Source organism: Brassica rapa, chromosome A10 (genome assembly GCF_000309985.2).
Source record: "Brassica rapa cultivar Chiifu-401-42 chromosome A10, CAAS_Brap_v3.01, whole genome shotgun sequence".
In the NCBI taxonomy this organism is placed as follows: Eukaryota; Viridiplantae; Streptophyta; class Magnoliopsida; order Brassicales; family Brassicaceae; genus Brassica; species Brassica rapa.
The window spans coordinates 9,331,768-9,348,222 of record NC_024804.2 but is presented as its reverse complement, the minus strand read 5'-3'; the positions used below and the strand labels follow the sequence as shown (position 1 = coordinate 9,348,222).

General features: G+C 36.3%; 2 protein-coding genes and 1 pseudogene across 3 annotated transcripts; 2 read left to right on the top strand and 1 right to left on the bottom strand.

The window, feature by feature from the left end:
* Nucleotides 1-48: 48 nt before the first annotated feature.
* On the top strand, nt 49-3,334 carry LOC103846087 (the record flags this gene model as incomplete). Its single annotated transcript, XM_033282891.1, is given in 4 exon segments — nt 49-1,034; nt 1,036-2,136; nt 2,276-2,467; nt 2,553-3,334. Coding segments are annotated over 4 exon segments (2,829 nt in total), but the record flags the coding sequence as incomplete, so codon positions are not given.
* Nucleotides 3,335-5,406: 2,072 nt separating this feature from the next.
* On the bottom strand, nt 5,407-8,479 carry LOC103844774 (annotated as a pseudogene).
* Nucleotides 8,480-8,653: 174 nt separating this feature from the next.
* LOC103844773 (protein timeless homolog) lies at nt 8,654-14,666 on the top strand. Of its 2 annotated transcripts, none has more exons than XM_033282690.1 (18): nt 8,654-9,025; nt 9,110-9,262; nt 9,370-9,490; nt 9,567-9,873; nt 9,965-10,105; nt 10,184-10,370; nt 10,456-10,586; nt 10,693-10,908; nt 11,140-11,306; nt 11,585-11,663; nt 11,771-12,253; nt 12,342-12,712; nt 12,822-12,929; nt 13,142-13,357; nt 13,446-13,514; nt 13,609-13,824; nt 13,919-14,005; nt 14,120-14,666. In XM_033282690.1, the coding sequence occupies exons 1-18, from the start codon at nt 8,881-8,883 to the stop codon at nt 14,406-14,408; spliced, it is 3,486 nt and encodes a 1,161-aa protein (XP_033138581.1). In that variant the 5' UTR covers nt 8,654-8,880; the 3' UTR covers nt 14,409-14,666. The 2 variants fall into 2 exon arrangements, with proteins under 2 accessions (XP_033138581.1, XP_009119833.1); XM_009121585.3 differs by having other exon boundaries at nt 9,331-9,490.
* The last annotated feature ends 1,789 nt before the right edge of the window (nt 14,667-16,455 follow it).

The following is a 16,455-nucleotide window of genomic DNA, read 5'->3' as shown; positions in this document are numbered from 1 at the left end:
CAACAATTCTGTAAATTTGGCAACATAATTTTCCCTCCAAAAGGATAAACCTCTCTCTTCTTTTCTTCAACTCCAAATCTGAAATCGGATCTCTCTTTACTCTATGTTTCAATTTTAATTGCTAGAGATCTGTTATACGCCAAAACGCAGCGTATCGTCCTCCTCATAGATCTCAACCCGCTTATACTCTCACCCGATTCGAATCAATACCTAGCCGTCGTAATCTCCGCCGCCGAGAAGCTCCTCTCATTTCCTCCTCTCTCTGCTTCTCTCTTCTCTTTCAAGTTCTTCATCTCTTCTTTATCATCTCTCTTATCCTCCTCAAAGCTCTCTGCACTCTCAATTCCATCTTCCAAACTCTCGTTTGACCTCCCTACCCCTACACTCGTCTCTCTCAGACGCGCCATCGACGTCGTTAAGCGATGCGAACTCCAATCGACTTCCACGTCAACATCGCCTCGTGAGGTCAATGTCGCGGCGTCTTTGCGACAGATCGTTTACGATTACGCTTGGGAACCTGTGGTTCGAGATATGATTCTTGGATTTACGGATGGTGGAGGAGTCGATGTCGTTAGGTCCAATATAGTCGTGACGTTTTCCTCAATTTTTAGGGATTTGAAATGGGTTTCTGAGTTTCTTGATGTTAAGAGTAACGATGAGTGTTTGCGCGAGTTGGGTTTGTTCACGTCAAAGTTTGGGGAGGTTTTTGATTTTGTGAACGACTTGTTTGATGATAGAGATATTCACTTGAGCTGGATTGATGTTAGCTTTGGTGAAAGAAGCGAGCGTGAATTGAAGTCTGAGTTTTTCGATAGTGGAGTAAGAGGATTGGGTTGGGGACATTGCTCTACGGATTCGTTGGTTTTTGGTTCTTTAAACGTTCCCTTTGGATTGATATACCCAACACTCGGTGTTTCGCCAAAGGTGTCTACTAGCCACAAGTTTACTGTTCAGGTCAGTCTCGAGATTGCTGATATTGATGGTAAGCCAATGGAATGCAAGTGCGGCGAGCTAGAGTTTTCTTCTTCTGAAATATCTAATTGGAGAGTTCTGCAATGGAGTCAGTATTAAAGCCTTGAGGATGTGTGATGATCTTGTGGAACTTGAGAGGTATACTTGTGATACTTTTGTAGTTCATTAAGTCTCCCAGGAATCTGACCAAGAGAAGGAGCAGGAGAGTGGATTCTGGGCTGATCGAGTTCTTCAGATACTAGAAAAGGAGACGGGTGAGAGAGTAGCGAAGAAGTCGTCACCCATTTGGCAGATCTTGTTAAGTTATCTCTATAGGGAGGGCTACTCAGCTTTGGTATCTCTTACGAAGAGTGATGGTAGTGCGCGGACAGGAATCCTCAGGCCCTTCACTTTCTCCTCGGCTTTAATATTGGTTTTTGACAGTGGAGTCTCTCCTCAAACTGTGGATAATGAAGATAGCAGTAAGAAAAGGAGTTGTAGCTAAAATAAAAGAAAATCAAGCAAAAAGATTCTGAACTCACTTCATGACATGTGTTGGGAGGAGTTCTGCAGATCAGTGAAAGGTTCTGATCAAATAGATATAAAGGATGCATATTTTTCCAATTTTAACAAATCAAAGAAGTATAAGTTTCTGAAATGTTGGATGAAACAGATTAGGAAACCTAAAGGTTGCAGCTTATCTGTGGCTAGTAATTGCGATGCACAGGAGGATGTACAAACAGATCCAGATGACAAAAATCACAACTCATCTGAAGGGACAGAAAAAACTACCTCTTTACCTGTATCTGACGAGGACATTGCTCTGAGTGGAAATCGTATATCTGTAAGGCAGGAGAATGATACATCTGTTACACCACTAGAGTCATCAGATATTTTCTTTGCTAGTCTTCCTAGTAAAATCAAGCAAGGGATTGAGTCTGAGGAAATAGACTTGGCAGCTCTGGCCGAGCGTCTGGTCAAGTCCTGCCTTCTTCATTCTTCTCAAAGACTTGAGAAAGATTGTAGCTGTGAGAGTGGTAGCCACTTGTTGGTCACTGAGGAACTAACCAAAATGTTACTGAAAGAACCGAAAGATTTAGTTGCCATGTTTAAGAAGAAAAAATCATCATCCACGGCAAGTGAGCAGAAGTCTGATGAAGCTTCACCCAGTAGCATCATTAGAGAGTATCCTTATTACTTTTTTTTGGTTACACTACGCACTAATTCTTATGCTTTAATCTTGTGCCATTTACTGATGCTTTCTTTCTGTTATCTATGCTGTTGGTACTATTGTTTTGTTTTGTTTTCTTTGATCTGCTATAAGATACGAGCTGCAGATTCTATTCCGAATGGAGATTTTAAAATCAGAGATAGGTTTGGGAAGTGAGGAGTCGGTGACTCAGAAGTTTGCAAAGCAGATTTGCATGCTTCTTAAGGCCATCCAGTGCAAGTTAGACGGTGGATTCTTTAGTGATTGGAGCCTTGATAAATATGTGGACAAAATTATTAAAGCTAGGTATGTACAATCCCATTATCAGAACGTATATTCTTGGAGAAGCTGTCAGCATAATTTATACAGAGATGGATCTGCTTATGTTCAGTGACGAGGATCTTGAAGATAGTTTCATGAACAATGAAGGCAGTAGTCAATCAGGGAGAGATAACATTCATAGCAATATCAAGAGTCATCATCGTGGTCAGAGACGTAAAGATGTTCCCGGTTCGAGTAAGAAGAACTATTTGAAGAAAGAGACCAGGGAGTGCAGAGAAGCTAAGAAAGTAGTTGAAGCACAGAAAAGGAGGGAGAGGGCAAGAAGATTCTCGAGTTTCACCAGTTGGATGCCTGATCTTTGTAGAGTTTGGGCACCGAAACAAGCGAAGAACTCTAGAGACAAAGCGGATCAGCAAAAGAGAATGGCCAAAAGAGAACTCTATGACACTGTGAGACACCAGCAAGGGCGGATCTACAGTGTCAGGTGCAGGGGCACGTGCCCCCTACTAAATTATATAAACTATTTTGTTAGAAAGGACCATTGTGATATCTGTAGGTCAAATGGTAAAGGTGCCCCCTATCAATCCCCGTGGACATGGTTCGATGCTCTCCATGTTTCCTTATATTGTTTGCATTTTATTTTGGAGAAAATCGCATAAAAAACCTTGAAAGTGTCACTTACTAGCACTTTAAACCTTGAAGTTTTTTCACTAACATTTTTAATCTTCAAATTGACATTTTTATCATAAAAAACCTCAAAAGAAGAAAAATGACCGGCTGAACAGGTTTAAAACAGTTTTTTTTAAAAAAAATATTTATTTAATTAATAAATAAACAAAAAAATTAATAAAAATCAAAAAATTTAACAAAAACTCATAGATTAAAAAAAAAGTGAGAAACATAAATAGAGATTTAGAAAATTAAATAAAAAATAACTAAAAATTCAAAAATAAATAAGATCAAATTAAAATACAGAAAACATAATAATAAATTTCAAAAAAATTGAAAATTCAAAAAAAATATTTTTTTTTTCATTTTCAAATATTATGTCGGAAATTATCATTGGAGATATGCCAAAAACCGTCATTGGAGATATGTCAGAAATGACGATTTTTGGCATATCTCGAATGATACGGTTTTTGGCATATCTGGAATGATACGGTTTTTGGCATATCTCCAATGATAATTTCTGACATTATATTTGAAAATGAATGTTGATAAAAAAAAATTCATTTTCAAATGAATTTGATTTTTGAATTTTCATTTTTTTTTAAATTTATGATTTTTTTATTTTTCTCCATTTTAATTTGATCTTATTTATTTTTTGAATTTTTTTTGTTATTTTTTATTTAATTTTTTAATCTTTATTTATTTTTTGAATTTTTTAATTTATGAGTTTTTGTTAAATTTTTCAATTTTTATTAATGTTTTTATTTTATTAATTAAATAATTATTTTTTGAAAACAAAACTGTTTTTTAACATGTTCAGCCGGTCATTTTTCTTTTTTGAAGGTTTTTTATGATAAAAATATCACTTTGAAAGTTAAAATTTTTTGATGCGATTTTCTCTTTTATTTTGGTTTACATTTCTGACTTTTTGTCCTATCACATTTTCATCGTTTATTGTAGCCATTTAATTGCACTTCACCTAGGCTTACTTTAATATTAATAACTTAATTTTGTTTATGTTAACATACTTTTTCTTTGGCTTATATATTTGAATTTTCCTACTTCGTTTATTATATTTTCGTTTATAGATATCATTTTTTTTTATAAAATGTATTATTTTATACTACTGACAATCAATTACTAATAAATAACAAAACTGATTTATATTAAAATAGTAAACAATTCATTTACTTTGTGAATAATTTTAGAGTATTTATTTATGATATAGTGACATCTAAGGTATTGTAATACATATGTTAAAATTATATATGTATGTATGTTTAACTAGTTTTGATTTGAGAATTTTATTATTTTGATTAATAAAATTTGTAGTATATTTTTAAAAATATTAAAATAATTTATAAAACCTTTTATGAGTTGTACAAAACTACTATATATATTATTTTATTTTCAAATTATAATTAATAATATTTTATTAACAGTTTTAATATCTATTAATATTTTCTAAAAAATAAAAGTAAATTATTTTATTAATAATTTAATACTGTAAACTATATTTATTGTGTGCCCCCTGTAAATAATTTGTCTGGATCAGCCACTGGACACCAGTGACGACAACAGATAACAAACGAACACAAACTGATGAGAAAGATGAACACGAGGGTGGGTGCTTGCCTCGTAGTTCAGTACCAAAGGCTTTGTTTCAAGATGATTCTTAGAAAAGACTTTAAACTGGAAGTAAGGACTACATTGAAGTTCCACTGATAATGAAATGGAAGCTTGAGCTAAAAGGGGAAATGGGAAAATGGAATGATGATCATTAAGCAATGGGTTTGAGCAGAGTTGTTGTATTTGTATATGTTAGAAATTTGTGTAGTAAACATGGACCAAATAATCCAAATCTGTAATATAGATAGAATCATTGTAATTGAATTAAAGAAATCTTGTCAATGTAGTAGACTGTTGTTAGCAGAAGTTTGCATAATTTGTATTTCTATATTTTTTTCTTAACAAAATAATTTTGATACTTTGATAGACCTTGATTTTCAGCCATAAAAGATGGAGCTAGAATACTTTGATTTTTTTTATTAAATCTCCAGTTAATCGTATTAATTGATTTAAATTGGCAAGACCAGAAGTTTGCATATCAAGAATTTTACATGGCAAATCTCCATCCCAAGAACCGTTTGCATATTTTTAATTTCATCGTTATACTTATTTTGTCTTCATTTTCTGATCTTTAATAGTCCTTACACTCTTGGTTGCATCTTCAAATTTAAAATACCACAATATAGGTTTGTATTTAGACGTTTCTAAAACATTTATTACTCATCTAAATTAAAATCTTCCCATAAAACAACTAATGAGCTAACAATAATGTCTGCCAGAAACACAATCATGGTAAAGCAAACTGAATAAGAAACAGTAAACAGAAAGTTTTAGAGTAGTACACAAGACAATTAAGGACGTGCAAGAAAAATTAACTGCAAACCGGTCTCACAGAAAAATAAAAGAACACTCTGACCAGGTGTAACATTGAGACGCCTTAAGAGGCTTTTACACCTTGCGGACTTGAATGTTATGAGTCGATTGAGATCTCCAGATTGGTTGTGACCCGCTCTGCACAATCACTATTTCCTCTCCCTTCTTCACCATTCCTTGTTTCGGTTCACCCACAAGTTACCAACTCAAAACTTTTTACCCCCACCACCACAAAACGTCTACTCTATGTATATAGAAAAAAGAAAAAAATAAAAGCTTAATATAGTTATTTAACGCTGAGTTTCTTGCTAAGAGACTCTTTTGAATTTACCAGTAGTGTAGCCAAAGCATTAGCGAAAGTCTCTTCTGCATCACCTGAGAACTCCATATATATGGGACATACACCTTGATACAACGCTAATCTTTGCTGTATTTTTTTCCTGCAGAAGCAAAACCTCTCTAACCATGATTTCTTAAATTTACCAGATGCCACAGTCATTTGATTTGGAAGAATAAACATGGAATACTGACTCGTTTGTGAAAGCATAGATAGTGCCGGAAGGGCGATAGTGACTTAGTAGTATGGCCATGAAACCAGTTTTGGTGAAAACAACAGTTGAAATTCCAAGTGTGTTTGACATCATGGTTGCATGGTATGCAAACATCTCACTCAGATGGTTCTGTAAACATTTTTCTTGTGAGTAAAGCAAGACTCACCCTAGATATAAATACTCAAATGGTGCGGCTTACCTTAAAGGCTTGGCCAAGATTAGCTGGCATTTCACTACTAGTAGTAATGGTAGCTTCTGTTCGCAGTGCAACAGTGTGCATCACTCCAGCAGCTTTCAATGGGAATCTAGTACCAAGCAAAGTTCAGTTTCGTGTATATAATAAACCTTCAGTACTTACTAAAAAGAATCAGCAACTTACTTTCCGTGGGCAGTTTCTCCTGAAAGCATAACTGCATCAGCACCTTCTCTAACAGCAATAGCAATGTCAGAAACCTCCGCCCTGGTTGGAGTTGGATGTACTATCATACTCTCAAGCATGTTAGTCGCAACAATAACAGCTTTTCCCATGCTACGGCATAGGTTAATGATCTTTCCCTGTAATACCAACACCATAATTTTTAAAAGCAAGAAAATTTTGTCCGTTTTCTGGTTTATCTGAAATGAGAAGCAATAGCTAACCTGAAGAATGGGTACTTCTTCAATAGGAAGCTTTGCACCAAGATCACCTCTTGCAACCATTGCCTGGAAGAAGAAGAACACAAATCCCATTAAGCAGCACATTCTATATATTCAGTTTCATATTACAATCTCTAATCTGTTGTTGTAATAAAATGAAGAACAAACAAGGTTGATGCGAAAGATTACCCCATCTGATGCGGTGATAATGGAATGCAAGTTAGGTATGGAGTCTGCGCTTTCAAATTTTACTATCACGTGAATATCAACACCACAACCTGCCAAATATTTGTAACCAAAAAGATCAAAAAAAAAAGAAGAATCATAGGCAAAGTATTCAGTTAGGACATGATCAGTACCTTTAAGGTAATTCTTGAGTTCTTGTACCACTTGTGCATCTTTGACAATAGAAACTGCATAAAAGTCAACTTTGTTCTCCACTCCAAACTTAATATCCTCCCAATCCTTTTATGAAGTAGAAAATAATTACAACAAAAAAGCATCAGAGTAACATCATTCATACTTAAATAAGAGGATGAACAAAAGATCGAACCAGTGGTTGAAGGTAACGTTGCACTTTTTCCTCTGCATTCAAGTGTCTCCTTGACTTAAGTTCTCCACCATCGACAACTTCACATTTGACAGAGTCTTTAGTCTTAGACTTCACCATAAACGACATCATACCACCTATAAAACAGCGGAACAAAACCCATCATTAAAAATAACTGAAACAAAGCAACATTCATTTTCACCAACCAAGTAATGAGATGAACATACCATCAACAAGGAGCATGTCTCCCGCTTCAACATCGTTGACAAAATCATCATAGTTAACACTGGCACAAGTTGGGGTGCTGACTCCTCTCTCAATTGTAAAAGTAAACTCTTGACCAGGATCTAACATAATCGGTTAGGGTAAATCTCCACTCCTAACTTCTGGACCCTAAGAACACATAAAAAGAACATGTCAAAGTACACAGAGATAATGACTGCAAAGACAAAACTCTTGAAACAAAAGAAAAAAGAAAAACGAACCTTGGTATCAAGCATGATAGCAATAGTGTTGTCCTTAGACTGTGCGTTGTACTCTTTGACCAAATCAATAACCTTCTTATGAGAAGCATGATCCCCATGAGACATGTTCATCCGTGCAACATTCATCGCAGCTTCCGCCAGTTTCCATATCATTTCTCTTGTGTTTGTTGAAGGACCAACTGTGCAGACAATCTTTGTCTTCCTCCTCACTGTTGGCTTCGACCACATCCCTACAGATGTGTCACTGAACTTCTGCATTTCTATCAACCGCTCAAATTGCTCCTCCCTCGGAAAATCCACAAAAAAAAACAAGAAAGAGAGATCAACTTTATAGATTGAATACAGGTCACAGAAACTATGCAGCCACATTCAATGATTATATAAGCTCAAAATCACATACATTAGGCATGTTTTCGGGAGACACTGGAACCACTTGAGTCTCCACACAAGAGGAGGATCTCACACTAGTATCAACCACTCTTCTGCTTTTCAGAGAGACTCTTCCGCTCCTCTTCGCTTTATTTCCCAGAACCTTCACCGCGAAACTTGCCGGCTTCAAGAACTTGTCGGATCTCGTAGACAGAGATCTACCGTTGGGAGACAACATCGAGCCTTGAATGGACCTAGTAGCAACTACCTGAGCCATTATCTAAGGATCAAGGAACTCTAAGACGTCGTTGCAGGAGATGGAGGGAGAGAGGTCGAAAAGCTTAGGGAGTAGTGAAGATTTGATTTATCGGCAGAACTTACGAAGTGGAAAAGGTTTAGAGAGTGTTGGAAGAGTGACAAATCATATAAAGTAGGTTTGAAAAATCAAACAAGGAAACGACACGGACGGATTTAAAAGGACGACGTACTGGTTCGATTGCATTTTCGGCCGTTTAAGTCCATGGGCTTATATTTGTAGCCCATTAACTTTCATACAGACATGTGGGCTTTGGTGTGTTGATGATAGGAAAATAGCGGGAAAATGTGTGAAACAATACGCGCCACCACAAGAGCCCTAAATCACTGAGATTAGTGGATACACACTGCTCAATGTTTGTGTGTTCGCTATAGTCTCTGGTTGATTCCATAGCGCGATTTGATTTCTGTCGAGAGAAAATGGATACGGAGGAGAGAACCTCTACCAAAACGAAGAAGAAGATGGATCTGGAGGGTTTATCAGTCATCTGCAGCGATCTCGGCGAACCCGAGGAAGACGGAGATGGAAGAAGAATCGGGTACTCCAAAAGCGACTACTGTCTCGGTAATCCACTCTTACTTACTTCCCTTTCCTCGCCAATGAATCTGATTTGAGCTCTATGAGTTTTAATTTTGAATGGCGCGCTAGATAATCTGAAAGACTTGCTGAGGTTTCTGCGACGGGACGATCCTCAGAGCAGGGAGGTTTTCAAGCAGGTCTGTGCGTGGAATATAGTCTCCAAAGACTTGATTCCGATCATCGAGCATTACCAAGACGAACATAGCTTAGTTCTAAACGCAGGTACTGTTCTGCTTCTGCTTCGTTTTGATTTAATTTTCTTAAATGGTTATTGTAACTTGATTGTGCAGTTAAGGTGTTGGTGTTTCTCACAATGCCGTTAGAGTCTGATTCAGATGATGTTCCTCAGCAAATTGAGTATCTATGGGGTTTGAAGTCTGCCTTTACTGTAAGCAACATCGTTGCAGTGGTTGTGTCTTTGTTAGAAACTCCTTTAGAGAACTTAGAATTGTAAGTGTTCTTGTTAATAATTCAACTTATTGCGTTGACTACTTGCTGTGTGGTGCTCATCTTTATGCTCTTCCAGAGACGAATTCAACGAGGAAGATTGGAAATTGGTTCAGCTTGTGCTCACTCTGTTCAGGAATCTACTGGCTATCCATGATATTTCGCCGCTTCAGAAGGCTGGAGAATCCACTTGTTACTTTTTGTCGCTAAGGAATCAGTTTCTTGAGCTCCTGTCCCGTGAGAATGTGATGGATATATTTATTGTTATCACTCAGACTATCGAGTGCAACAACTTGCTGAGACATGACAACCTGCTTCTGCTGGAGATCTATCACTATATTTTCTTGGGTCAAGATATGGAGCTCATTGCACTGGCTCCTGAGAAGGTCGGTCTTTCAACTGGATCTATATGGTTTCCAGGATTGAAACGAGTTTCTTTTGGTATTGATGCTGTCGTCGATCATTTTGTTTTGACAGTTGGATCAAGGGAAAAAGGCTGCTGTGGAAAGTTTGAAGAAGTTAATGGAGGCGGAGGAAGCCAAAAGAAAGCTTGCAAGACTCAACAATGCAAATCAGCGTCATTCACAATTTGGTGGGACATTCACCCGAGTCACCATGGTATTGTTCCTCGCGATGCTTCTTAAAAGATTGCTGTAAGTTGTGTGTTATCTGAATAAGTTTTTTTTTTTTTTGTAGGGTGGTACTAAAGCTGTACTGACGGGAATACCTTCTAATGAGGAAAGCACATTACTAAAGCCTCACATAAGTGGTGGAGCCAGAGAGAAGATTGTCTGGGAACATGGATCAATTCCCGTGACAAATGACAATGTTTTGAAGTTGCTGCATGATTTCATCAACCAGTTTATGTCAGGAGGATATAATGGTATGTGACACAATAGAGAAACAACCTTTTTGTTTATACTTGGTTTTAAGTACCTTCATACTGATGCCAGTGTACCATCTCTTAGTTTTGATGCAGTCCGTATGTGAAGATATAGAAAAGGAGCATCCTTCCATTCAGAATAGCGACATCGTTACATTCTTCCAGGTTGCTCAGGCAGTCACTTCTTTTCAGTTTCACAAGTCTCTGGCTTCCACTGTGAGTAATTGAACTACGTTGGTTTTGTCTCACTTTGATTTGTCTAAGTTTTGCGCATTTAATTTTCCCTGATAGTTGTTTATAAAATGCTTATTATCTTTTTCAGCCAGCAAGGGATACAGAAGAAACTCCTGAACTTTCTACCAATCAGAATACCGGAGGAAACTTTTGTAAGAGTGACATTTGCGCGCCGATTGCAGCAACAATCAATGACAGAATGTTTTCGCTTGTCATTTCAAAATGGCGCACTGCATTTGATGGTCTGAAGGAAACTAAAGATTTTAAGTTTCTATCTGCAGCAGGCTCTCTAGTAAAAATTATGGTATGAAAATATGCATGATCTCTTTCTGGTTAAAACCATAATGTTGCTTCTGGATGTCTATTTATTTTCCTAAACGGTTTCTGTAGCTCAATGTTTTTGTAGATATATGCATGTATGAGCGGTTTACCAATAGGAGACGTTAAAAGTTATTGTCGACTTTTTCTGCATTTTATTCAGCAATTAGCAGCAGGTACTCATGTTCTTCATTGTTTACTTGTCTTTTTTTTGCAGCTTTGCTTGTTAGATCTGGTTATTAAATTGCGACCTGAAGACTCTAGAGAAGCTTTTACTGTTCGCATCTTGCTTTATAAGTTGTTTTACGACCAAACTGATCAAGGGATGTGTCAGTTCATCCTGAATCTGGTGAGAAGTTTTGACATGCACAAGCAACCTAAAAGGTATGGCCTCAGCTTCTGTTTCTTCTTATTCCAGAATCTTGAGGGCATGCTTTATCTTGCACCATCAGTGATTTGTCAATTCTTGTAGTGTGATTTATACAATCGGTGAATCTTGGAACATATACATCATCGTGACAGCATGCATGCTTTCTTGTTTGACTTGTTAAATGTTTGATAGAAAAGTTCCATTTTTATATTTTGTCTTGTGTGATGGTCCCTGACGATTACCTAACTTGTAAAATTAACTTGCTTGACATCACCGTTGTTTTTTTTGCCAGTGAACTTGGAGATCTGATGGAAAGCATCCATATAATAGTAGGCCTTATGGAAAACCTTCAAGGGCGTGGAACTTTGAGGGTATGTTACTGATTGGATATAGAACTCTAATTAGATGATATACAAAGCTTAATTACAAGGTGTATTTATGCAAAGTTTCAACCAAATGTCTGCTTTTAATGCCCCAGGTTTCAAAAAAATCAAGAAAGGCAAGAAAGAAGAAACCCATGGGAAATAAGGAGGCCACATTGCATGAACCGTCTGAAAATCATCCAAGTACATCAAACCAAGATAGCACCGCCAAAACCATACCGGTAGTTGATTCTACAGTTCCTATTGAGGATGGACCTCCCAACAATCCAGGGGATTCAAACTTAGGGACTGAAGCTGATGAAACTCTACAAACGCACGGCCCTAAATCAAATCATGTGGTCGATGATATGTCTTGCGGTACTGACGATTCTTCTGATGGAGAAGACCAAACTGCAACAGATGAAGTTGATTTTAAGGTTTCCACATTTATTTCTGCTTTTGCAAACAACAGCATCATTCAAAACATATGCTGGTTACTTAAGTTTTACAAAAGCAACACAAAACAGACGAATCACCACGTAATAAGCATTTTGCGGAGGATTACAGAAGACCTGGAACTGTCTCCCATGTTGTATCAGGTTAGTGTATTAAATCACACCCCAAATTGTAAGTTTCTTTTTATTACTTTGCAGCTTCCTCACTGTTTTATTGTGTTATTTTTTCCAGCTGTCACTGCTTATAACGTTCCATAAGATCCTTGATGAGCAGAAAGCTTGTCCCAGTAAAGACTATGAAAACATAGTTACCTTCCTGACAGATCTGGTTAGAAATATGCTGAAGAAAATGAAGTCACAGCCTCTTCTTTTTGTGGAAATTCTCTTCCCAAAGAGTCGCAAAGAATGCCATTACATAAATGCCGAATATATGTTGCATGAACTTGGCCATCTAAGAAAACAAATGGGAAATCAAGAAAAGGCCTCAGGAACTCAAGAAAATGTTTCGTCATCGGACAAAGGATGGGCCCGCAGAAACATAGCAGATGCTCTTGGGGATGATGAAGCTGACGTTGTGATATCTTATGATCAAGGGTTTCAAAAGTTCGAAAAATTCCCCTTGTGATACTACTTTATATACCTCTTGTTTCTTGTTAGCTGAAGAAACTGTTCATTTCTATTTGTCAAAGTTTGTGATTTTTGCTTGCTGCAGTGAGGACGATCACATTGTAGAAAATGAATCTGCAGGACCATCTAAAAGAAAGAGAAGACTTGTTCTTGATGCTGACATGGAGACAAAAATTAGAGATCTATACGAAAGGTATGTTTTGTTCGATGTGTCGAGTTAGTTACTCAAGTAAATAACACAAATCACTGTGTGGAGTTTCTGCTATTTCTCGCTTTGAAATATATAAGTATTGATCCATGGGATTTCATAAGGGGACTGGAAGTTGTAAAACTCAAAATTTTACATGTGAGCCATGGTAGTTAAGAGTTTATTCAATTGGTTGATTAAAATAAAAGTTTTTGCAGGTTCAAAGATGATAAAGATTGCAGCAGGCTTATTGCCGAAACTTTGGATCCTGATGGTGGAATATCTGCTGCGCAAGTAACCAACAAGCTTAAACAGCTAGGGCTAGAAACAAGGAAAAGACTTCGGCGTGGTGCGAACTCTATGGAAGCAAGTAAAGGCAGTAATGGAAATGATGATCCAAATCACGTAGAGGCAGCATCAGATCAGCAACCTTCGTGAGTATCTCCTAAAAGTTTACAGAATTTCCAAACCTTATACATTATTTTTCTCTTAACTGACTTTTATCTTCTGTTTTTGAAACAGAAACAGCAGAAAAAGAGTGAGTTCCTTTAGCAAAGAACAAGAAACACTTATTAAGGAATTATACGAGAAGTGAGTGGTCAAACTTCGCCTCCTCTGCATAAACTCTCTATGCGCAACAGGTTTATTAACTCCTTTTTTTTTCCAAATATTTGTCTATGTGCAGATTTAAGGACGAAAGGCGCTGCTGTTATTTAATTGCCAATGAATTGGGGTCTGAGAACACATATACCACTGGCCAAGTTTCACGTAAATTAAAGCAACTTGGGCTGCGTCTCCCTCGTGGTAAGAAGTCAGAAGCTGGCATGAAGCTGCAAGATGACCATGATGATTCTTCAGCTGATGAATCCGATAACGAAACCTTACTAGCATTCAAGAAAAGGTTAACTATATGTTATAACAAGATGACTCTCATGAAGATTGAACTTGGGTCTTTTGAACGATGCAAATTAACACTTGTGAGTTGTCTTTTGTAGGAAGAGCATGACAAGACGAAAACTTGAGAAGCACACAAGACCAAGCAATGAGATTTCTCCAGAAGGTTCTGAAGACAAAACAGAGAGGTAACAGTACCCACTTGTTTTGTCTGTTATCTGGTTTATTGACAAAATTAACGTCTGAGATTGATTGATTTCGAGAGATGTCTCATAATTAAACTCAAGTCTTTTTGTGAATAGGAATGAAACAAGTCCAGATGTGATTGCCACTAGCAAAGAAGAGGACAATGGTCACGACTATATCACCGGGCACAGTAGAGAATCAGATACAGATGTTCACATCAGCGAGAATGGCCCATCTGCTTCATCTCCAGAAGATCAAAATCTTTTTTCAGATCATGAGCTGGAGGATGATGAGTTAGCAGATTCCGGTGATGACTCTGAAGCTGGTGGTGCTTCACTCACTCAAAGTCCGCTTAGCAGAAGAAAATTGAAGATGGTACTTGATCTGGACGACGAGGATGATTGAAGATGACAAGGCTCATCCATATCCTTGTTATTTTGATCGACTCCATCTCAAAAATACGAGAGAGAGGAGGGAGACAATTTCCATTTTGTTAACGAAATATTTCAAAGCTATGTATATGCTATACATGATCCCCTTATTATTAAAAGAGAAGCATTTAAAAAAACCTTGATTTTATGTATCATTAACAAGTTTGTCATTATGTTTATGTGTCTACACCGTAAGACATTTCACACTACATTTTAAACAACTTTTTATTTATTAGAAAAATTACAACATATGCCATCCACCCTCTATTCATTATATCATTTATCAAAATATATTAGTTTAAATGTATTTTCATATCAGATTCCTAATTGGTAATACATATAGAAACCAGTTAATAAATGGTGTATGAAATTTCTCATTTCTTAAATGCTAATCACATATATTGTCATGTGTGTAAGTTTCATTTTCAAAATACAATAATTTTGTAAGTATAAAATTACACAAATTATATAAGTTTCATTTTTTTGCATTTTATTCACTGTTTTTCTGTAAAAAACATTTTGTATATATATTTCATCCCGAGCATGTCTCGGGTCATTACCTAATTATTATTATTTGGGACACGAGCATTCTTCTACTTTGGCAAGAAAAGATCTTATGGATTTCTCTTGATTTGAAAGTATGATGTGATCCCTGTCGAAAGCTATTAGAACATAACAATGACACGAGATTTTCTTTGAGTGGTTATGTCTACCTCTTCTTCTTGTTTTCAGTACTTTAAATAGGAAAACTTGCAAGAACTAATTTGAGATGATGGATCCCTTAATAGTAAGGACATGAAAGAACATGAGTTACTATGTCCTTTCTAGGAAACAAAGTATGACTCGACTCATTCTCGAAATAACGATAGATAAAAAGTGGATCAAATGCTAGCATGGACTCCAAAATATCTAATATGGACTCATTGTTTTATGAATTTCTTTTTTAATTAAATTTAATACAAAAATTGGTAAAATATTCTTTATACTTAACATTTTTAACTTATTTACCAGTCCAACCACCTAAATTTGGATCAAAAACCATATACCTAAAACCTGGCCCAAATCCATTTAATCTTTTAAATATTTAAATTTCTTTTAGTAGTTATACTAGTTGTACCGTTGTACTAGCTATGCAACTTTATTACTTAACAAGAAATACTAGTTGTACTAGTTGTACAGTCGACATGTGAAGTGGAACTTCACATTTCGGTGGACAAAAGTGGCAGAAAAAAATCTGAACGAGACTTCACCAAAGTTGGCGTGTCTAAGACCAGACCGTAGAGCTGCCGCCTTCGAGACCACCAATGGAGGCATCCCAGAGTCACAAAATGCAAGCCTTGAAAAGATGGTTCGGCTCTGAAACCTCAGCCACCACAATTATTATTCGTTGTGTAGTATGTGAAACTTATCTACCACAACTATTATTCATTGTACTAGTTGTAAAATTTAGTATGGAACTATTTTGTTTTAGTAGCTGTACTAGTTACATTAGTTATACTATTTTCAAAAAAATGCATTTTTAACTTTTGTTCTCTTGAAACTTTAAGAACAGCTACGGAGCCGGAAAATGTTTCAGTAAAGGAGGATTCGAAAAAGCATATTGTAAATGATGATATAAAAACCATGACAATGTTATATTTTCTCTGCAAATGAGTGGTATAAGTAGTATTACTAGTTTAATTATATTAATATTAGTTTCACTGGTACAACTGGTTTAACTATGATAATATATAGTAGTATAACTAGTCTAAGTACAACAGTACTTGAGTTGTTTTAATATTAGATGGTAGACTTCTCGCTTCCATAGCACGAGAATAATTTTTGTTGCCTGTACCATGCCGAAAAGGAGGTCGAGAATAATAAATGAATGATACAATTATCATGTTTAAAACATAATACACAATTAAAACGTGATAAACAATTCAAACGTAATAACACATAGTTGTATCAATTTTTAAATTAAATTATACAATTGTGTGTAAATTTATACCATGTTTGGGTTGTACAATTTTGTACATAGT

Excerpts from the sequence above, each read along its gene's own strand:
- LOC103844773 (XM_009121585.3), top strand. The coding sequence starts at position 8,881 with ATGGATACGGAGGAGAGAACCTCTACCAAAACGAAGAAGAAGATGGAT. Across the intron at positions 9,491-9,566 it reads CCTTTAGAGAACTTAGAATT|AGACGAATTCAACGAGGAAG; the intron begins GTAAGTGTTCTT and ends ATGCTCTTCCAG. Across the intron at positions 10,106-10,183 it reads CATTCACCCGAGTCACCATG|GGTGGTACTAAAGCTGTACT; the intron begins GTATTGTTCCTC and ends TTTTTTTTGTAG.